The 21961-nt window shown below is 39.9% G+C and overlaps 3 protein-coding genes across 7 annotated transcripts in view; 1 reads left to right on the top strand and 2 right to left on the bottom strand.

Annotated features, from left to right (window-relative positions):
• tshr (thyroid stimulating hormone receptor) overlaps positions 1 to 10212 on the top strand; it is a 19534-nt gene extending 9322 nt beyond the window's left edge. For 2 of the 3 annotated variants that reach the window (XM_077510165.1, XM_077510163.1), the window contains 7 exons: positions 3245 to 3319; positions 3420 to 3494; positions 4406 to 4483; positions 6290 to 6358; positions 7258 to 7335; positions 7418 to 7606; positions 8534 to 10212. In XM_077510165.1, coding sequence (XP_077366291.1) covers positions 3245 to 3319; positions 3420 to 3494; positions 4406 to 4483; positions 6290 to 6358; positions 7258 to 7335; positions 7418 to 7606; positions 8534 to 9950 — 1981 coding nt within the window. In that variant the 3' untranslated portion in view covers positions 9951 to 10212. Of the gene's footprint in view, positions 1 to 3244; positions 3320 to 3419; positions 3495 to 4405; positions 4484 to 5728; positions 5852 to 6289; positions 6359 to 7257; positions 7336 to 7417; positions 7607 to 8533 lie in introns of those variants that run through there. The other variant, XM_077510164.1, reaches the window with a different exon arrangement.
• The window catches only part of gtf2a1 (general transcription factor IIA, 1), a 27819-nt gene extending 5858 nt beyond the window's left edge, over positions 1 to 21961 (bottom strand). For 2 of the 3 annotated variants that reach the window (XM_077510174.1, XM_077510175.1), the window contains exons 1-9: positions 21777 to 21961; positions 19451 to 19552; positions 19074 to 19272; positions 18851 to 18915; positions 17971 to 18046; positions 17736 to 17860; positions 17427 to 17531; positions 16855 to 17118; positions 16671 to 16760 (exon numbers count right to left, since the gene is read on the bottom strand). In XM_077510174.1, the coding sequence (XP_077366300.1) occupies positions 16671 to 16760; positions 16855 to 17118; positions 17427 to 17531; positions 17736 to 17860; positions 17971 to 18046; positions 18851 to 18915; positions 19074 to 19272; positions 19451 to 19552; positions 21777 to 21806 (1056 nt within the window). In that variant the 5' untranslated portion in view covers positions 21807 to 21961. Of the gene's footprint in view, positions 1 to 13360; positions 15060 to 16670; positions 16761 to 16854; positions 17119 to 17426; positions 17532 to 17735; positions 17861 to 17970; positions 18047 to 18850; positions 18916 to 19073; positions 19273 to 19450; positions 19553 to 21776 lie in introns of those variants that run through there. The other variant, XM_077510173.1, reaches the window with a different exon arrangement.
• The window catches only part of LOC144010073 (forkhead box protein N3-like), a 220047-nt gene continuing 217311 nt past the window's right edge, over positions 19226 to 21961 (bottom strand). The window contains exons 7-8 of the transcript XR_013281138.1: positions 19451 to 19552; positions 19226 to 19272 (exon numbers count right to left, since the gene is read on the bottom strand). The gene's annotated coding sequence lies outside the window, so the exon portion shown is untranslated. The remainder of the gene's footprint in view (positions 19273 to 19450; positions 19553 to 21961) is intronic.

Raw genomic sequence — 21961 nt, 5'->3', positions numbered from 1 at the left:
ATTAAATGTGGCCGTGTCACAGTTTGCAAAATGAAGTGATGACTGTAAGTGCTCCTAAATTGCCGCCCGAGTTCGTGTCGTGACGAACTGGCAGACTAATTCCAGATAACAAAAATACAGACAGAAGCAATCATTCCAACCAGCTGAGGTTGGTATCTGGTATTTTTATACCTCTAGGGCCTATTTGCCTCTGATTGGTGCGGTACAAGAGATAATAGCGTTTCACTCAGGTTTCCTTCAGGGTCAGACACAAATTAATGCCCCTGCTTCCTTTTGGCTGCTTGAGGGGGCCGAGAGCAGCTGTAGATCTGAGGCTGTACTTATAAACAGATGATTGCGGAGGTGGGGGGGCTCTTGTCTCGATAGAAACCACATAGTTTGACTTCTTACTGGGAATTACACTAAAGGATGAAAGTACGAAATTCCTCAATATAGAGTCTTATTACATACAAAAACAGAAATTGGTCATGGCCATCAGTACAAGGTGGTATTTGGGATTTAAGAAGGACAGTTGTGTATTTTTACTTCAAGACTCTGTCAGGCAGAACAAAATGGCAAAGGAGCTGAAATCAACTGAATTTAAACTAATGTCGAGAGGCAGATTACAGCTGCTTTGGAATGCATGTCAAAATAATTCCTTTTTTTTTTGTTCAACATTATTAGTGCCTGGACTTGTACACCTAATCCGCGTTTGCATATTTGTTTGCCATTTAACCTCTGAATTTCAAATCTAATCGAATGGGTTGCTAATTGTACTTTTGCCAAAGAACGTGTCATAGTTTAAAAAAAAAACAAACAAACTCCAATTTGATCATAAATGGAATGCACGTATGTAGTGGACTGCTTTATCTACACCATGTGTTGTCTAAAAAGCGTTTTACCAAGCCTGTTAATCATTTTGTTTTTTTAAACAAGAGTGTACATATGAGGCCGATGCGCAAACGCAGCCACTTCAATTTACGGAAAGGTTTTCCTTCTTAGTTTAAAATAACTTACTTAACCTCCAGGATCCCTCTTGCTGTACACTGGCTTGTGGCAGAGTTTTTTTTTTTTTTAAGCCACCCAAGTTAACCATCCATGTTGTGTTTGTCATACCAGCTAGCTAGTGCTAACTGCTAAGCTAACCTAGAGTTCGTATCTCCAGTACAGCGTCCAAGTATGCTAACTCCCTTCCCATTAGGACAGCATCAGAGGCCATAAGTGAAGTAACAAAAATATATTGATACATTTCTAAAAAGCAACCATTTAATATAATCCTCATTAGCCGGCTAAACATTCCCATACATACGGCAACATTTGCGAAGGTGCGTCACACAACGCTGTGCACGCCCCACATAGGCTAGCGTACATACGTTACAGGCGTTGTCATTCTAACATTCCTGTCACACCAGTACACACGCCATTATGCTATGATTCATTGTCACTCGTATCCAAAAATTTTGACCGGGCATTCGTTTTTAACAGCAATTGACAAAGTTGGAAGTTGATTAAACACAGACACATCGCTCAAAGCAACAGGTTTAGTCCACGCAGAAAGCTAGCACCTTGTACTAAAAACTAGACCTGTAGCGCAGTGACTAGCAAAATGTACAGGCTTAGCATCAAAAAGACACCCGCTAACGCTAGCTAACAAGCAGCTTAAAAAAAACAAAAACAACACAACCAGCAAGTGTTTCACTCCTGCCTTTATCATGCACACACACTGAATGCTCCTATTCCTCATTCCAGTTGCCCTTACCCTCAAACTTAATATAACACCTTCACCTAAACTACATCGCAGTTTAAATTTATACACTAACAACTAGGGGTGTTAAAAAAAAAAAAAAAAATCGATTCGGCGATATATCGCGATACTACATCGCGCGATTCTCGAATCGATTAAAAAAAAATCGATTTTTTTTTTTTAATTATTTTTTTTAAAGAGCTCAAAATTGTTCATTCGGTAGTCTTACCGATTCAACGTCTTATCATCATTGCCTTTTTTTTTTTTTGTGTGTGAATCGATTTTTAAACTTCCATTTTTAATGGAAAAATATTCAACAAAACGTCTGACTTCGGGTTAGGATTCACACCTTGAGCATGGAAGAATGTTATATGAACGGAACATTAAGCCTTAATATTTTATTTTAATGCTGTTCAAACATGAAACAGATTACAACCTCTATAAGACTGAAATTTCAGATAAATAAATAATACATTTTCATACAAATCTTACACTCTACAAGCTTACTGATTAGTATTTTCTAAATTTGAATGAAAAAAAATCGCAACAATCGACTTATAAATTCGTATCGGGATTAATCGGTATCGAATCGAATCGTGACCTGTGAATCGTGATACGAATCGAATCGTCAGGTACGAGGCAATTCACACCCCTACTAACAACAGTCCACATAACACGGTCAGTAGCGGGATCACTAAAGTGCATTATAGGAAAGCTTTCCCACGGCCTGAGTTGGAAATTTACAGTGAGTTGACTTGGAAATAATTTCCACATAGATGTGATTTTGAGTGAATGGTTGTTGACTATACAGTATGTGCCCTGCAAATGTCTGGCTACAGTCCAAGGTTTCCCCCACTTCTTCCCCAAAGTCAGCTAAAATCGTCTCCAGCTCGCCCGCAACCCTAATAAGGACAAGCAGTATAGAAAATAAATGATGTCTGGAAGCCTGCCATATATTGTTGAAGTGTGACTAAGTAAGGCAAGGCAATAAAAGTGCTGAAATCAATGAAATGCATTTCATTTAAGTAATATTTTGAGGAAAATAAATGTAAGCCACTGGTTGAGCACAGAGAAAGATCTTAAGCCAAAATCATTTAACTTGGCCAAATGAGTACATGGTCTGGCAAAGGTTCTTAATTTATCAGCCTATAAAACAGTCTACCCGAATACAGTACATCGCCCTGCTTTTAGCATCAGGAAGTAAGTGAGTCTGCCTGCCTGGAGCCAGGCCCTTAGCCAGGATGAGAATATGGCCAAGACACATTTGGCCTTAGACATAACACAACTGTTCTGTCCAGACGGGGTGAACCAGAATAAACACATTAATGAAACACTTTTTTTCATTCCAACTTCTGGTTTGAGCTGCCGGCACCAAATTTCCCTTTCCTTGCCCACTGACCTGCACCTTGTTCAGTTCTTCCAGCAGGTTTAAGGACATGTTGGAATCCATATATGATCTGCTTTCACTTGGAAACTTTAAGTTTTCCTTGATAACACAATATTGTCTCTTTGTTCAATCAGAGAAATACGGAATGCAAAAAATTTAACCTACATTGACCCGGAAGCCTTTAAGAATCTCCCAAAGCTGAAATACCTGTGAGTACTTGTCATTGAATTTTTATTTTTATCTTGCTGACATATGAAGATATATGGAATTGTATTCAGCTTGTCTAACAGTTTCTTCTTGTCCATTAAGGGGGATTTTTAATACAGGCCTTAACACCTTTCCTGACTTGAGCAGCATCCACTCAAATGACAACAATTTCATTCTGTAAGTTTTTGAACCAATATGAACTTCGGATTTACGTTCAATTTCAGTTCTATGGTCTGTGCTTTAGTTATCAATGAGTTCAATCATTAAAATAGCTCACAGGCGCACACAACAAATGCTGACATTCTCCCTCAAAATATCACATATGATGAAAAACACATACTAAATGTAAAAAATAGAGGTGGAAAGTACACTACATATAGAGAAGAAAATTTACGGAGCTGTTGTCACAGGCGGATGCAACAAGTGGCAATATTCTCTGCCAAAAAATAGCACAACTAAAACACTAAACTGTGCAAATGGTTTAGCATGACACAAAATGAGTACCAAAGAAAAGTACAAATAAAAAATTACTACACTACTACAACAGCAACATTTCTTTGCCATGTTTTTGAATTTTGTGGAGGTCTCATATAGAAAACATGTTGAAGCTGGCAGCATGGCACGGTTCAGAGACCCATCATGGTGGCTCACTTCTTTTCCATCTGACATACTCTCAATGTGACAAGACCATTTGGAACAGACCGGCTGACAAATTAGTGACTTCCTGCTTCCAGCGACTGCTTTGGTCCATTTCCAACCAAAATTCGACCGTGGTCAGACCGCTCAAATGGCATTAATTGAAGTGTACAGAGAAAAACACGACACAAGCACTTATTATGTGGCCGTTTGCACTTGTTATGAGGACGTGTTCTTGAGCTGTTGTGAGTCATCAAGTGTGTGTGGTTTTCTGCCATTGAGTCATCCTTCAACTTCTCTACCCACTTTCATTTTCCAGCTATACTGTAAAAAAGTGAGAAGGCATCAATCTTCCACCCTGGCTGCGCCTTTGCTACTTTCCAGTGAAGAGTATACAGTATATGTTTACAATTTCACTTAATGCGCTCTCTGTTTGGTTGCTCTCGTTGCAGGGAAATTGTAGATCATCCCCACATTACTGTCATCCCGCCCAATTCCTTCCGTGGCATCACCAGTGATTTGCTGACAGTGTGAGCTATTGTCATGACGAATGCACACAAACAATGTAGACTATTTTACTATAAATATGTTTTAATGGGATCTGTCATATGCCTAGAATGGCCTTCTAACGTACTTCAACGAAACTGAAAATTAGATACATTAGTTATGAAAAATAGCCATGCTCTGTCACTATGGTGCCACTTTGTATTGCCATTCATTGGTCTATATTAGAGAAGGCTATTGTAGCAAAAACTATTTCAAATGTGTATTTCATTATACAATTTGTAAAAAGAATTTGTATCCATAATCAAAGTCACAAATGTGTGACAAAAATCTGTGTGACAAATGTGTACACTGATTTATATGAGTAAACACATGGTTGAATGCGTGTATATATATGACCCATAAATATACAAATACGTACCCATTGTTTATCTGTAATTTTATGATTATGTATCCAGTTCTGATTTTTTTTTCCCCCCATGCCGCCACCGGGTATGTACATGTGCACGTCAATACCCCATGGAAAAAAAAAAAAGCTAAGTTATGCATTTAGCTACAAGTACTTTCAAACTAGGGATGTAACGATAACCGCAATATCAAAAGGCATAAGGGGGATATTGCAATGTTAAAACTGCCACAATATATCGTCGTCGTCATGTGTTGATTTCCATTTGTGCAGTTCTAGCACCCTGTGGTGGCTAGTTTTTTTTTGTTTTTGTTTTTTTTACTGTAGTTTAATTTTCACAAGGCAAGTTTTGGCCCTTCTATGTTTAAAATCCACACTAATGGTCAGATGTAATACAGGTATGCTTCTGAATATGTGGAGGAACACAATGTGTGCTTGCATTAGCAAGTAAGTGCCTCAATATTTTTATATATATTATATTTATACATTTTATATGCAATACTTATATTTTTATATTTTTCATTGTAATGTACAAAAGCACAATATTGTGTGTTTTTTTTTTAGTCTGTTTTTTGTTTTTTGTTTTTTTACACAATATTGCGACCTTTTTTTGTATCGCCAACCTCCCCACAATATCATGATATTATCGTATCGTGACCTTCATATCGTGCTGATATATCGGGATGTTTGGATATCGTTACATCCCTAGTTCAAACATTTACAAATATATTCAAATATATTTCCAAGTATATTTGAACATTTTTGCAAGTACATTCAAACATATTTGCAGTTACGTTTGAACGCATTTATTACGTTTGCTTTGAATGTATTTGCCAGTAAAAAAAATGTTTGCTCCACATTGGCAGTTCCATGCTACCACAAGGTTCTACGCATCTTGAATGACTGGAAGCTTGGTCTGCCATTGATCCATTGTTCCAGCTTATCCAGGAAGCATGGGAACCTCAAATCCTAACGTATTCAAAAGGAGGTAGCTAACCAAAAGATTATTAGCTACTACACTAAGAAAAAAGCAAATCCACAAACGATTGCTCCATAAATCATAGGAATCTAATTAAGTCCATATTAAAACCTCGAGCACATTGCCTTTTAATAAGAAAAAAATACTAACCCTCGACTAGCTAGAAGAGTTGCAGACAGGTCAGAATGAGCTCACTTGAATAACATGTTCTGACGGTGATCACTGACACAACAAGCACTCATGGACATGCGGTCAGGAGAAGAGGGGATTGTAAATTGAATACATGTCGCTGCATTTATCGGAAATGTAGGCCTTCAAACCACAAAATTGCGCAGACAGACAAGACGTCACTGTGAAATGTACAATGGGGATGCAGTGTAAGAACAAGAGATAGTGATTCAAACAATGCAACATTGTTCATCGTTTTCGATAAACATTGTTTTTCAGGATGCTGTATGGGAATGGCTTCAGGGAAATCCAACATCATGCATTCAACGGGACCAAGCTGGATCAAGTGTATGTCAAAACTTGTTGAATTAGAGTAAAGAAAGTAAGTGTTTAAAACGATGGAAAACGAGACGTGCGCTCAACTTCTCACCTCCGAGCGACGAAGTACATTTCTTCCAGTTTTTTTCTGACAACTTTGCTCAGCACTTTCAGACCTCACAACACGTAGGATTAAACTATTGCTGACATGTGTGTCATGCGTATTTTTGTGCTGCAAACGGATCCTCTCTTATGCACTCCAAACGGGATTTGGCCAAGCTTTTGATTAGCAAGCTCAAGTTCTCATGGGAAAATTTGCCTCCAAATTGGGATAGCAGGAAGTCTGTATTAAGACTTCTTGCTTTTAGTCAGGGACACTGAATCTTTTGTGGCCGTCTCTAAGATCAATTAACAACATAATCATGGTTGTATCATGCATTGTGAAGCTAACCGTGCACTTTTAGGATATTTCTCCTCTGCTCAGTTCGAATTCCTACAGACACTTGACAAGAGCTTAATGAAGCCATTGGTGAGCAACCAGAGTTTGAACGTGTGATATTTGTGTTGGCATACAATCCGCAGTCAAGTGTTAAAATGATGCCAGCGTAGCCCGACCAAGACAAACACAGTATCCTGATTAGAACGGAGTGATTTGTGGTTGAGGGTACAGTGTGTTTAAGTACTGATCTACTGTGACATTGGTCTAATTTTACAGTGTGAATGAGAAACGTAACGGTTAGTATGGTGTTCTACAGTGTTCAATTCTGGGGCCCTTGCTGTTTTCATTGTATCTTTTGCCCCTGGGTTCCATCTTAAGAAAACAGCAGTCAATTTGGAAATAAAAATCATATTTACTGAGGTCCATGGAATTATCCTCTGGCACTGTCACTTAAATACAAAGGATGACTACGTTGTGTTTCCCTGTGCAGAGATCTTCACAGGAATAAGTATTTGACCAAGATGGACGAAACAGCTTTTGACGGCGCCATCAGTGGGCCAATGCTTCTGTAAGATCCTCACACTTGACATTTATTGAAACAAACTATTTCATATTTTCTCCTCCACTGTTGTCCTCTGTCTGTCCCTCAGAGACATATCCCAGACAGGGATCACCTCCCTGCCCACCAGCGCTATGGAATCCCTCAGAGAGCTAAAGGCCCGCAATGCGTGGGCGCTCAAGAAATTGCCAGCTATCAAAAACTTCAAGCACCTCACCACGGCCAATCTCACCTACCCCAGCCACTGCTGCGGCTTCAAAAATGTCAAAAAGAAACGAGGGTGAGATTCATGATACTCATGATTGTATTTTTAAATGTAACCTGCATGATGTACCGAAGTGTCCACCTGTCACTAAAGCCAAACTGTGGCGGTGGTGGACCTGAAAGCCAGAATCTCTCGACCTTGAGGCACTATGCTTGCTCCAAAATCATCGAGGCCAATTTATTTTTGCTTCAGACTAAAAAACGTGTTGACATCAATTAATGAATATGAGACAAGAGCTCAACAATTCAGCTTGGTCAATTTTCTCACAAATTTTCCACTTTGTAACAAATATGAAAGTCTATTTTGTGAGTTTTTTATTCTTGCAAATTTGCCACTGTCACAAACCTAGCAGTTTAGTTCTTGTAAATTTGTGAGGTTTTTTTTCTCACAAATTTGCCACCTTATGTCGCAAACCTGCTAGTTTATTTCTCGTAAATTTGTGATTTTTTTTTCTCACAAATATGCCACTTTATATCACAAAGTTGCGAGTTTATTTGTAATTTTCTCACAAATTTGCCAATTTACAATCTCTTTCACAAACCTGTGAGATTCTCTCGTAATTTTGAGGTTTTTTTTCTGGTGAATTTACCACTTTTATGTCACAAATATACACGGCTTTTCTTGTTTAAAAAAAATTCTATATATATATATATATATAAACAAACATTTATACATGGCCCTAATACGCCATTGTAGATTTCAAACCCTATAGTGTATTTTTTTTTTTTTTTTTTTTAAGACTGTGATTTAAATGGAAGTCAGTGTTGGAGTTATTTGACAGAGTTAATGGTAAACCAACTCTTCAGAAGGTTAAAGTAATCTTGATTAGAACCGCTCTGCCACAAAGACTTCTGGGAGTGTTAAGTGCTATGGTTAAATGTACCTGTTTTTTTTGTAAAAAAAAAAAAAAATAATAATAATGATAATAATTGTGTTTTTCAGAATTTGGGAATACATAATTTGCAATCTGACGGCGTTCCATGACCAGCATCATAAGCGTTCTGCGGCGCCCATCCACACGGCCTCCCTCCAAGGTGCGGCGGAAGAAATCCCAGAGGAACCAAACGACGGCGGTCAACGCGGCGGCTTCTACGGCAGCTTGCACTACCACGCCTACTTTGGTGGACATCCAGATGAGGATGTGGGCTTTGGAGAGACCCTCATGAACACTCAGGAAGACACCAGCGGAGACTTTGATTATCGCTACGATTACGTGGTGTGCGACGAGGGGGAGGAGGTGATGTGTGCGCCGGTGCCAGATGAGTTCAACCCGTGCGAGGACATCATGGGCTTCACTTTCCTACGGGTGTCCGTGTGGTTCGTGAGCCTGCTGGCTGTTCTGGGGAATGTGGTGGTGCTGCTGGTGCTGCTCACCAGCCACTACAAGCTCTCCGTATCACGCTTCCTCATGTGCCACCTGGCCTTCGCCGACCTCTGCATGGGAATTTACTTGCTGCTCATCGCCTCGGTGGACCTCCACACGCGAACGGAGTACTTCAACCACGCCATCGACTGGCAGACGGGCCCCGGCTGCGCTCTGGCTGGGTTCTTCACCGTGTTCGCCAGCGAGCTGTCCGTCTACACGTTGACCGTGATCACGCTGGAGAGGTGGCACGCCATCACGTTTGCGATGCGGCTGGATCGGAAGCTGCGTCTCCACCACGCGGCTGCGGTGATGCTGGGCGGGTGGATCTTCTGCTTCCTGTTGGCGCTGCTCCCGCTCATCGGGGTTAGCAGCTACCAGAAGGTCAGCATCTGTCTACCGATGGACATCCAAACAACCGAAGCTCTGGTCTATGTCATCTCGGTGCTTGTCCTCAACGTCGCGGCCTTCCTTGTGATCTGCGCTTGCTACGTCAAGATTTACTGCACTGTGCATAATCCTCAATACCGATCCGGATCTAAGGATACCAACATAGCGAAGCGCATGGCGGTACTCATCTTTACGGACTTTCTCTGCATGGCACCCATTTCCTTCTACGCCATGTCGGCAGTGTTGGATCAGCCTCTCATCACAGTCTCCAATTCCAAGATATTGTTGGTGCTTTTCTACCCTCTCAACTCATGTGCCAACCCGTTTCTTTACGCCATCTTCACTAAAGCCTTCCGGGGGGATGTGTTCATCCTTCTCAGTAAAATCGGTCTGTGCCAGCGCCAAGCTCAGCTCTTCAGAGGTCAGACAGTTTCCTCGAAAGGAAGCAGCGGGTCATCCCAAACCCGAAAGGACAAGTTCAGAAAAGGGAAAAGTCCAGGCCAGAAAAACGCAACTATTCACCTAAAGAAGTGCTCGGCGTGTTCATACCATCCGGTGGTCGGCCTGCAGGCAACCCTTGAAGAGAACCAGAACCTGGAGACGTGAGCTAAACGCCAGCCGGAGCTTTCAGAGGAAGAGATGTCGAGACCTTGAAGTGTTTGCCGGCAGATCTGTTTGAATATTTAACAGAACGCTCCAGCAAACTTCCATTCCAACTTCAGCTGTTTTCACAATTTCAGCTGTGAGGATTTTACGGTTGCAGTTGGTGGAGAGTATCAAGTGTCACTGAAATATTGACTTTGACCTCATCGCTTCAACTGTGAGGCCTTATTGTTGAGGTACAATGTGGCTGGCATTCAGCACAAAGAGCAATTTTAACAATGCTTGCATGTTGTACCATATATGCAGTACGTGTGTATGTGTATGGATTAAAGCTATTTTCTCTATTTTAAAAAAGTGAAGATAAAGTATGACTTTTATATTCAAATCTTCTGGGCATTTTTTGTATTTTTTAACAACTATTTTCATAGAAGCGATATGTTTTGCATTGTTTTACAACGTGCTTTGTTCTCATAATATGACTTCATTGTTACAAAATTATGACTTCATCTTGTAAAATACTTTAAAGATTTATTATATATACACTTTACAGTATTTTCCAACATTACAGTCAAATATTTTTTTTTAAAAACTCCTGTAATTATATTAATTTATTTTTCATTATTTATTCTAAGTATCACCTTAATACACCTTCTCGATTCAAGATACCGTATGATTTTAGTCCAATATTGAGCATAGTTTACATCACCATCAGTGATTCAAATTTAAAATAAAAACAAAAATGCATTAAAAACAAAAAACACCATTAGCTACAGTACAACTTACATTAATAAAACTATAGTTTTAGGAAAAAAAAAAAAAGTCCTTTATTTTCATCTTTGTCAATATCATACATAAGCATTTGGGGTTCAATTTAATACATTCATTTCAGTTTTGCTACACATTCGCAAAGCAATTTGCAGAGTCAGGCCTTCATCTCCCAAGAGAATGTGATCCAATTACAAAACTAAACACAAGGCGTATTTTGATTATTAGCCATTTACAAGTAATTGCACACAGGTATGATCATCATAAATATCTTCTGTCCGTGCCTCTCCTTTGGAATGTAATGCTTGTTTTTCCAGTGAGTGCAACGGTGATAATTTTTCCATCCACTTACGGAAACAAGTGTGATAGCGAGTTACTACAGCTATGCCAGACAGTAGCCGCTTCACATCTGGTTCCCATTTCATTTGCAAGGTGACATTTTTTCAGCTTTCCTGGAAAGGTAGACCAATCCAGATATTTATGGAATTTCAGTGATTCACAAAGCTATTTGACCAATGATTCTCATAGTATTAGCAACATTTGCTGGATTAGCAGGCACTTAGTTCACCTTGAAACTACCCTGACACAAGTAGAACGCAAAACTCTGCAAAGACTGAACATCTATCCATCCATTTTCTATAGCTTGTCCTCATTAGGGGTCAGGTGTGAATTGTTCATGACATGCTATATCCCTGTCCTGTCGGTGGCAGTAATACACACTGCAGCAACATCTGCTGGATCCGCACCAAAATGTAATGGCACCATCACCATTATCCACATTTGTACCGCAGTAAAATTCACTAGGTTCTTTTCTGTAATCATGCCAACAAACTAACAAACCACACTGGAATAATAACTGGATTAATTTCCATTTTGACTTCCTCTCGTCTGCCTGTCTGATTTTCAAAGTAAACCCGAGCCTTCCCTTTCAAATGATTGGGTCAGAACTGGACTATGCTGCCCCTCTGACACCAGATTATGTTGCTGCAGAGAAGTTGGAGTGCTTTCAAACTAATCAGCATTGGGGAGATTTACTCCAGCCTTGATGGCTCCAGAAGCGGTTGTGATTTTTAACTAGCCATTCCAAGGGAACATAAAATCCCTGCATTTATGACGTCCTTCCCCGCACTACTCCACGGGCCAGCAGGCATGGACGAGCACTCTTACGAGGTCAAGTTGCCACCTCTTGCATAGAAACCTCTAGAAAGTGGAGGAGCTGCTTGAGTAAACCACAAAGTGGGTATCAGTAAAAGCCTTTGTTGGAACACGGGGAGAAACGCATCGGCTGTTTTACCTGGCATCTTAAAAGTTTATACATCTGGTTCATCAAGAGAGGCCCACCCAGACTAGCCAGGTGAGATCGTGGTGGACCAGGTAAGCAGAAAAAAAAAAACATGAGACCTCATTCTAAGCAGTTCAGACGTACGCAGCCACAAATCATCACAAACATTCTCCAGACGTGAATAAAAAGCCTTTGTGATCCAATTCCGTGATACAGCGGAGAAGTGACAGCCAACCTCAAGCCCTATTCATAAGCAAGGACTGCAGTTCCTGTAATCCCAGACAGCACCACACCTCCAGGCAATGATTACCCACAAGGGATTTTATCAGGGGGTTTGGGTTGGGAATTAGGAGGGAAGGGGAGACCCCCCCATTATGGCATGCAGACAGACAAGCCTCCAGACTTTGGATTAGATGGCCAGAAATGTGGATTTGGACGCAAGTTGGAGGAGAGCTCATCTACGTAGCATACTGATTCCTTGTATTTATAGTTCAGGAGTGATGAGAAATAAATACTGTATATCGTACATAGTGGACAAGGCCGCTGTAGAATGCCAAGTTTTGCGATTTGGAAACAAAAGTCTACAAAATGTTTACAGTGTTCAGGCCTGGTTCATGAGTTTTGATTCTGTTAAACTGCAATTGGAAAGCAATATCTGATTTTCATTGGTTGATTTGCAGTACGTTTTGACTTATTTTTATTTTTTATTTTTTTAATCACTAAGAGATGGCTACCACCAATTTTGTTCACTTGTTGCATGGTCAGAAAGTTACTCAAAACATTAAGTAGGACCATATAGTGTGGTCATGACAGTGTTGACAAATGACAAGGTATGCTTTTTTTTGTAGTAGTAGTAGTAGTAGCATGAATGTATGAAAATGTTGAAATGAAGTAAATTTCCAAGGACTTGATTAGCTTTAGCTAATGTTTTAATAAGGTTTGGTCAAATTGTTGCGTAATGTGTAGGTGTGTTTGGCACTCATAACCTAATCTACTTCCACACTGTTGCTTCTACTTTTGCGACAAACAAGTAGCTGAAGAGAGAGCAAAACATAAGACATATAGACGTATTTGATCGGAGTATTTTGATGAAAGCATGCCACAAACATGTTAATAAGGCAATTGGTGTCTGTTTAGTGTTGCAGAAAAAAAAAAAAAATAACAATCTAAGAAATTTCAATTGAGTTGTGTGTCAACCTACATTTGAACCTTTGGAATATAAATGGATATAGCCCAACAGAAATTTTTCACAAGTACGCCATACTCTACTAAAAAATGGTGACAAAAATATAGACTTAAGATTTGTCTACGTGTGCACCCCAAAACGTTCAAATTTAAAGTACACGTTTCTGTATTTGGTTCCAAATGTAATTTATAAAATGTTTTATTGAACAATAATTTCAACAGCTATTAGAAGTCACGACATCGCAAATATTTCTCAGACAGCCTTCTTTTTGAGAAGTACAAGAAAAGCAGGAGTACAAATCAAAAAGGCACACTCAACATTGAAGTACAGTATGTGGGAACAACCACGACTCTCCTCCATGAGCCACAATTCACACAGCTATTGAATAAAATCAATTACTTTGCAAAAAAAAAAAAAAAAAAAAAAAAAAAGATCAAAGTTGCTCACATGAACACAAAAATAATATTCCTTCTGAAGGTTGATGTGTATTCACAATATAAATGAATTGAGCCCCCTAACCAGTCGACTCAGAATCCCCCCCCCCCCACAAAAAAACACTTAATATCAAATTGCCGCAAAAACTGACTAAAAACATTCTAAAAGAAATCACCCCCTCTTTCTCACCCAATTTCAAATCCTCTCAATAGAAAACATGCCCGCTAAAAAGTCAAGACGAAAACACAAAAGGACATCCAAGATGATTGGGAACAACGTCACACAAGCTTTGATCAGCCAACAGGAAAAACAAAACAAAACAAAAAGAACACTTATTCGATTGTAAGAGCACAATTTGGTGCAGATCAGAAAAAATAAAATAACTTCTACTTTCATGAATAAATAGAAAATAGCGTCACTGTTAAGCTAAAGGTGGCAACAAACTTTTTTTTTTTTTTTTGTGAGGTTTCAGGGGTGCTCAGTGATGCAATTGACAAACGCACACGCAAAGAGGATGAACTCAACTGCTTGAAGCATACACACGCTTATCAATCAACTGAAGGCGGTAGAAAACTCAATTTAACAAACAGGACAGATACAATTACTTCAGCCATGGCTCTGCTTCTATTTTGCTTCGTGGAATGACGCTACCAAAAAATAATAATGATAATCTGACGAGGGGAAAGAAGAAAATATTTGGAATCATTACTCATAAGATTTAAAATAATGCCTTTATAAATTATTTAGTTACTTTACCTTCTGTTATAACCCTTCAATTTAAAACAAACTTTAAAACAATGACAGGTTAAGCTCGAAACTCCGAGCACCTTTTTTCCCCCCAAACAGGACTTGAGACTGAAATTCCGGGAACCAACAAATATGATAAGTGAAGCCAAAATGTTAATTCTGGCAGATGTGAAGGCAACAATCTTACGTTTAGACTTCAGTTGCTGAAGCTGTCTACCAACTAGCAGTGCACTGACACACTTTCAATGTCAGCACACACTGGTCCTCTGACACGTGCATCACGTGAAATGATGTGTGGGAATTCACTCGGGGGAAGTCGAAAAGGCCGAGAAACAAAGAGGAGGGCGAGCGTTCCCTTTCGGTGTCAGTTTCTCAACCCGCAAGGCGCTCGCCCAACAAGTGCGACCGGTGACATCGGGCTTGGAGGAAAGGACCTTGCGGTCCTTTTTTTGGAGTTCATAAAGACTCGACACGCTTCCGGTAATCAAATCCAGTAACAGGATATGGAAGGATATTGATATTGTCCATAAATTGGATCGGAGGAGTAACAGAGTTCCTGCTCCTGTCGCTCGGCTTCGTCTTCCGGCCTTCACCATTCGGCGTCCCCTATGGCTTTGGAGAAGACGTAGTCTCTCCCATTCAGATTCATGATCCCGTCCTTCAGGTTAAATTTCCATTTGTTCTTACTTCTGTGAATCTGCAGAGTAAGCCGGGAGAGGATGATGAGCGGCGACACTGCGAGGGGGGCGGCAGGGTTGACGGGTGGGACTTGAATGGGGGATCGGAGCCGCGTTCCACACACCGCATTTGTAAACTGACAGTCAATTCATAAAAACTATTTGATGCTGTTACAGGGTTTCTACAGGTATCATCAGATCTATTTTAATGGTTTATTATGCTGTTTTTAACCAGAGACTGGTGTATATTTCGTAATTTGTGATCGTATAGTGATTTAAAAAAAATAAAAAAATATATTTTGATATTGAACTATGTTACCAGTTCAGCCATTGTTTTCCAAAGTAAAAGCAGATGTTTGCAAATGTCTTAGTTTGATTAGATGCAGAAGATAATCATTCTTCTTTCATGAAGGACGACAGAAATCAGTCAACAATTATTGTTGATATGCAAAAATCAGGATTTGGACATTTTTTAATTAAAAAAAGGCTCCAAATGATTACTCGATTAAAATAGTTGATTAATTTGCTAATCGGTTACTCTTGAAAGCTCCATGCTACAGCTAGTTCACTTGTTGTCAACCGTAAATTAATCGTAAGTATTTGTTCTAAATGTACAACATTTTTCAAGTGTTCCATACTTTTGGCAATTACCATAAAAGTGAACAAATATGGTTACCAAATACAAATGTGGTTGCATCTTAATTCATTGATACAGTAATTTTATAGTAATTCATACAGTTACAGCTCAAACTTGCGGACTCCAGGCCATTTCGTTCACTGTTAAAGTGAAAGTCAACCTTAATTATTTCTTAACAATATGTGCGATCTCACTAATCGAAGCCTGACATTCTGATTTGTATTACATTTGTGGAATCTGATTTCTGAAGCAAAATTCAGCTGTTTTTTATCCATCTCAGGGGGTGGCCAATTTGCCACTTGCTATTGATTGATGATCACATGACAGTTGCTCAGAGCTCAGGCAACGACCAATCACACCTCACCTGTTTTCTGAAGATGAGCTGTGATTGGATGTCCCTGAGATCTGCACAACTGTGATGTCATTTTCACTCGACAGCAAGTGGCAAAATAGCCTTCTGATATTGATAAAAACTGTTGGATATTACTGCATAACTCATATTCCACTGACGAATATTAACCAGAATCCCGTACTTAAGACTAGTGGGGCTTCCTAGAACATAGTGTGAAGAAATTTTTGGGGGGTTGATTTCCCCTTTAAATGCAACCAGTCCCCACAAATACATTTGTTATTTTTTTTAACGTTTTTATCACATTTATTGTTGCTAATTTGTGTTATTGTGAACCCTTACACAACATTGTATTCAAAATATAGCATGAACAATTATTTTTTAACGCCTCCCAACATCATATTTAATGCTTGTTATTGCCATTTAAGTCTTTAGTTTTATTAAAATCCATGTCATGACTTTAAATGATTGTTAATGATCAGCGGCAACCCTGTATTATTGAGTGTGATTCACTTAAAATAATCAGTTACCAAGATCATATTTGACAGTATTGTGGCAGGCGGTGCAAATTATTGACATTTGCACAATTAAAACAGCCAAACGTTGGCATATGTCGGCTAACATGACCCCCCGATAATGACTCACCTTGTCGTACTGGCATACAACTACATTCTCCGTGTCAAACAGCTCGTGGTCGTCCTCGTCACTAACGTCATCGCCGCTGTTCAGTGGCGCCTAAAAGGTAGAAGAAAAAAAAAAAGACAACATGGTGAATAACGACCAATGGCACAACACAAGCGAGTTAAAAGGCAAGGGGTACTCCGCGCACCTCATCCACTTGCCCATCCTCTCCCCCGTCCTTGTCTTTCTCCTCTTCCATGTCCTCGTCGTACTCCTCTTCATCATCCTCGTCTTCATCCGACGAAGTGTCTCCGGCGCCGTCCACCTGCAGCATTATGGGAGGCTGAGGTTGACCCGGTGCCGCCTGCTGAGCCTGGGTCTGCACCTGGACCTGTGGCACTGCTGCACCCTGGGCCTGCTGCACTTGTGCCGCTTGACCCGGCTGAGTCGCCATTGCGGCAGCCTGCGTCACCTAACAGGATCGGAACACAGGATGAGAAGGATAGCCCGAGAGAGCTCTAGGAACAAGTCATAAATTGCTTTTTTCTTTTTTTTTTTTTAAGATTGAACCCATGGGAAGCTAATACAATGAAAACTGCTAGGGCCCCACAATTGAACCCTGTGGAACACCATACACAACAGCGTACAGTGGAACTCCAGAACCACCGAGGCCAACATAAAAAGGTCTGACTGCTCTTCTAGTTGACTTATGTAAAAATACAAATGCGGTAGACCGAGTTTCAGTCGGGAGGAAAAATGTATACTTTTTAGCATGCTGACCTGTGTGTTGCCTTGCACTTTATTTCCAGGGGCTAAGACGATCTGTGGCTGCTGGATGATGACTCCTGTTTGCTGAGGAAGGCCTCCTTGCAGAGGAGCCAAGACCTGGTTATAGCGCAATGCAACAAGTCAGATCAAACAAAGTCAAATAAAATCAATCAAAGAATTTAGTTGCATACACAGATAAATAGCGTAAGAATTGCGGCACGAAGTCGTCTTGCCGATGATCAAGGTGAAAAAGCCAAGTAGTCAATATTGGTTCATCAAGTGAGGATGAACTGGTCCTCCAATGCCTGCCAAGATATGTACCTGCTGTATGACTGGCGCCTGCACTGAGCCAGGTTGCATCTGCTGCTGCAGGAGGATGGACTGCGGTGGCTGCTGGATGATGTACTGAGCCCCGTTGGGTGCACGCAAAACTTGTACAAACTGACCTAAAAAAACAACAACAACAACAACAAAACCGTTGCATAACTTATGATATTGTCCATATAGGACAGTTGATTTTTATTTAGTTCATGGAAACGTGATGTGTGAGACTCACCTGAACTGGTGATGAGCTGTGGGTACGGTGTGACACCAGTCGGCAAAGCAAGAGCTGCTTGTGTAGCTGCTGCACTCTATAGGATGAATTCATCAAGCAGATAAAGTTAGATGCAAAACACAAATAATATTTTGTTAAATTTCGATGGCACCAACAAGGCGAACCGGATCGATTTTTATTTCCAACTTGCAGGAAGAATACATAACAAAACACAAAATATTGTGCTGTTCTTAATTGTGTGCTTGTGCCAAAAACTGAAAAACAAGTGCATACATGCAAACCATTCTTAATAATGAGTAGACTAACAAGTTTAGCTGTCTCTTTATTTTGCAGAGGCACAGCAAGGAAAAGAGGGCACAGAGTACATTGTAATGTAGGGCCCGACCTATATGCATTTTTTTTTAGACCGATGACGATTTTTAGCAGGAAAAAACAAAACAAAACAATTATTTAATAAAAATATATAATGCATAAAATTACCCTCCAAAGACAAGTCTCTAGTATGACCTTAACTAATTTCATGAAGTATACAAGGCTATTGTATAGATTTATGCGTCAATAATTAAACCATTCTTACTTGTTTACAACTGCTGCAAAGCTTTAACCTTTTCTTTTAAATATTTTTTATCTTGTGTTATTTTCTCAAGTCTTTGGACTTGATGGGCTAACCTGGGACCTTGGGGATTGTATTTCATGCCAAGTCATGTGAAAATGTGTGTTAAGACTTTTTTTTTTTGTTTTTTTTTTTATCCTTGGACATTTGCACATTATGAGAAAATGAAGTCTTTGAATATCTGAAATATCAACTTTAAATATAACTTGAAAACAAAATAAAACTGTACTGTCATCGGTTTTGTTCACTTGCGTGTTTACTACTTGCCATCCCCGTTGTTGTCATATGCTGCAGAATCTTGGAATCTGGTACAATAACTTGCTGCTGGGGAGCTGCAGACAGAATTGTGTACAAAACACATCATCATCCGATCCAACGCGGAATATTTTCACAAGAGTATTTCAAAAAGTTGAAAAGAAGTACAAATAACTTTAGTCTTTTTTTGCCTTGTCATTTAATGAAACAGTCGTGGTAATTGTACTGAACCAACCTTGCTGCTGTTGGGGAGGCAGGATGACTTGCTGGGCCTGTGCTGGCTGTGTCACCTGCTGGCCTTGCTGAACTTGCTGCTGTGATGGCTGCTGCTGCTGCTGCTGCTGCTGTTGCTGCTGCACGGCCTGAAGGGCTGCCTGTTCCTCAGTATGGAAGCCATCCACTGCCTTGGATTGCAACAGTTTGCTCTCCCATAGCTGGAACGTTAAAAAAAATAAAATAAAAATCATTCAGTGAAGACACACAATGTGACTTTTTTTTGTTGCTTCCTGTTGCCAACATTTGTTTTGTTTTGTTTTTCTTCAAACTATTGAATACACTTTTTGGTATTCAACTGTTGTTTGGTAAAAAAAAATGATGCAATAATACTGCTACCGTTTTCAGCTCCAGAAGCACTTGTTCATCCACACCCTCATCCAGGAACAACTCCCGCACCTCATTGATCACATCCTCAATCACAGTCTTGTACAGTTTAGGCTAGAAGGAAGCAAAACAAAAATTACACACTCCATGACAGCCATGAGAAGAATTGTATTTAGTATTCTAAGCAGTAAGCACCCTGACTTTTTAACTGCAACCAGTTTGCACTTATCAGGTTGTATCTTTCCTTCAGCGTGAGGTGTTCGAGATGAACATTCCAAATTTTCTTGGATGTTTGGAGTGGTGGAATGGTGAAGGGTGACGTCATGCTCGTCCCGCTAACATGTAGTGTTGGCAAGTATGCATGATGATTTTCTCACAGTATTCTAATTTTTTTTTAATCCTGTTTTTGTGCGTTTTATGAGCTGGAAGCCTAAATAATGTAAAAATCAACAAATACTTGAAATCACTTAAATTGTGGGCCCTAAATCTATAATCTATTAAAGTTTGACTTCTTGTATGGAATTATGGTATTTATTCAACTTTGAGGATATTCTAATTTTCTGTTGGGCATGTGTATATGAAATAATGAGGCTACTGTTTTACTCAAATTTTGAAGTGTTTCTTTTCCCCACCAGAATTTCTATATCACAAAAACATTCCCCCAACAAGTCCAACTTCCCCCTCACAACAACTCGATTTTCCTGGAATCCATCATCGGATTTTTTATTTTTATTTTTATTCTTGGTGCATTGTACTCAGATTCAAGTGGCCACATATTCCAACCAGACTATGCAATTCATTTTATTTATTTATTTTTTAAATTCTGGTCACATTGTTGACAGCAGTAACTGACTTTTCCGTCACAAATGCTCAGTGTGTCGCCATGCATCGAGTCCATTCCAATGAAACCAAGAAATTATAGGTGGTGAAAAATGGACCAAACACCTTGTGTTAATTTTGCCTTGACCTCCTTGTTTAACAATTTGTGCATAAATTACTGAAACCTTGAATAGTTGAACAATTAAGAGTTAAGAAAACGACTAATAATCCTCAAATATCACGTGAAAGTGCCAAAACGATTCCACATTGTATTAAGTCGGGTTCGACCCCCAGCTGCATCAAATCGCTAGTCATCTGCAAATAACTTTATTCGCTCAACGTATTAACGGCGTCTTCGTTAAATGTTCATTTAACGCATTACACAGTGGGACAAAAGCCTGTAAAACGGTCGCATTCAGCATGCAAAACAGAACATGGCTCAACCCGAGAGGCACACCAAAACAAAGACAACGTCGCGTAGCGTAGTCGCGACGTCTACAGCCCGGACAGTGGAACTCTTCTTTCCCTTCCCCCTCTGCCCGGCCTGCTCCTCCACTATTTAAAGCAGTCTGCTGTTTATAAGCTTAGTCGGTGACGTAACGTCGAGTAGCGCCTTCCCATCCCGGCCAGTCTATATAGAGAGCCAATATGGCGGTATAAAACCAGGCAGCAGAGAGGGAGGAGGGACAGAAGCAGAGACAGAGAAGGGAGACGAGGAAGCCATTTTACGGAGCAGCTCGACAGCCTCGCAAATTTCACGTTTAACAGTGTGCGTTGTCGCTCGATTGTCGTCTAAGTGGGTATTTTTGGACGAGACATGGTAGAATTGTCGATGGAAATAGGAATATTTGAGTTTAAAATGGAGTGGAAGTGTTTTTCGGGGCAGATTTGTTGCCTGCAACTTTGGAATGGTGGACAATAATGATGCAGCACAGGGAACGTTGTTGTCGCGACAGTCGCCTACTTTATTTCATCACAAAGATGCAAAATTGGTTCGCGGTGTTAATACAAGGTGCTTTGCGTACATTTACGGTATTTTAAAATCGAAAAACGTGAACTCGGCCCTTTCCTTTTGGTCCCCGTTTACCCCGTGTTGACGTAAAAAATATCACTCGACTACACTCAACGCCACAAACGAACACAATGTGGGTGGGTTTTTTTCCTATTTAAACCGGTCACCAAGAACATATTAAAAATGCCAACGGATGAGGTTCAACCTGGCAACAGAACAAGAGCCGAACAAGTCACAACTATTCAAATTTTACTCCAGTATTGAATATTTTATTATTTTTTTGTGAACACACATTTTCTAACCTAAGTAAAACCATTTACAAGATTAGGAATAAGACTAGATTCAAACGTCCAATTGATTGAAGCTAGTTTAATTTTCTCGACATGATGCTGGAGTGTGTGTAAATGATAAAATAATGTGGTTAATTTTTTTTAAGTGTCCAACAGTTTGTTTCAGTTAACTTTACCCCCATTTCCCCCGTTGACAATCCTTGAGATTGATCCTTACCACTGGGTTCGAGTTAGCCGAGCTCGCCATTACACGCGCAGTGTAAAAACCACACGGAAATGGGCGAGAAATAAAGAGCCAAAAATGACCAAAAAAAACTGTTAAAACAACTGGGAACGGTATTCTAAAACAGCCGGCATCACTTTTGTAAATAAAACAGTTTTGGCGGTCTTATTTACAATCCC

The sequence above is a fragment of the Festucalex cinctus genome, chromosome 21, assembly GCF_051991245.1.
Source record: "Festucalex cinctus isolate MCC-2025b chromosome 21, RoL_Fcin_1.0, whole genome shotgun sequence".
NCBI lineage: Eukaryota > Metazoa > Chordata > Actinopteri > Syngnathiformes > Syngnathidae > Festucalex > Festucalex cinctus.
Note: the sequence above shows the minus strand (reverse complement) of the source record. Positions and strands in the feature narration are given on the sequence as shown.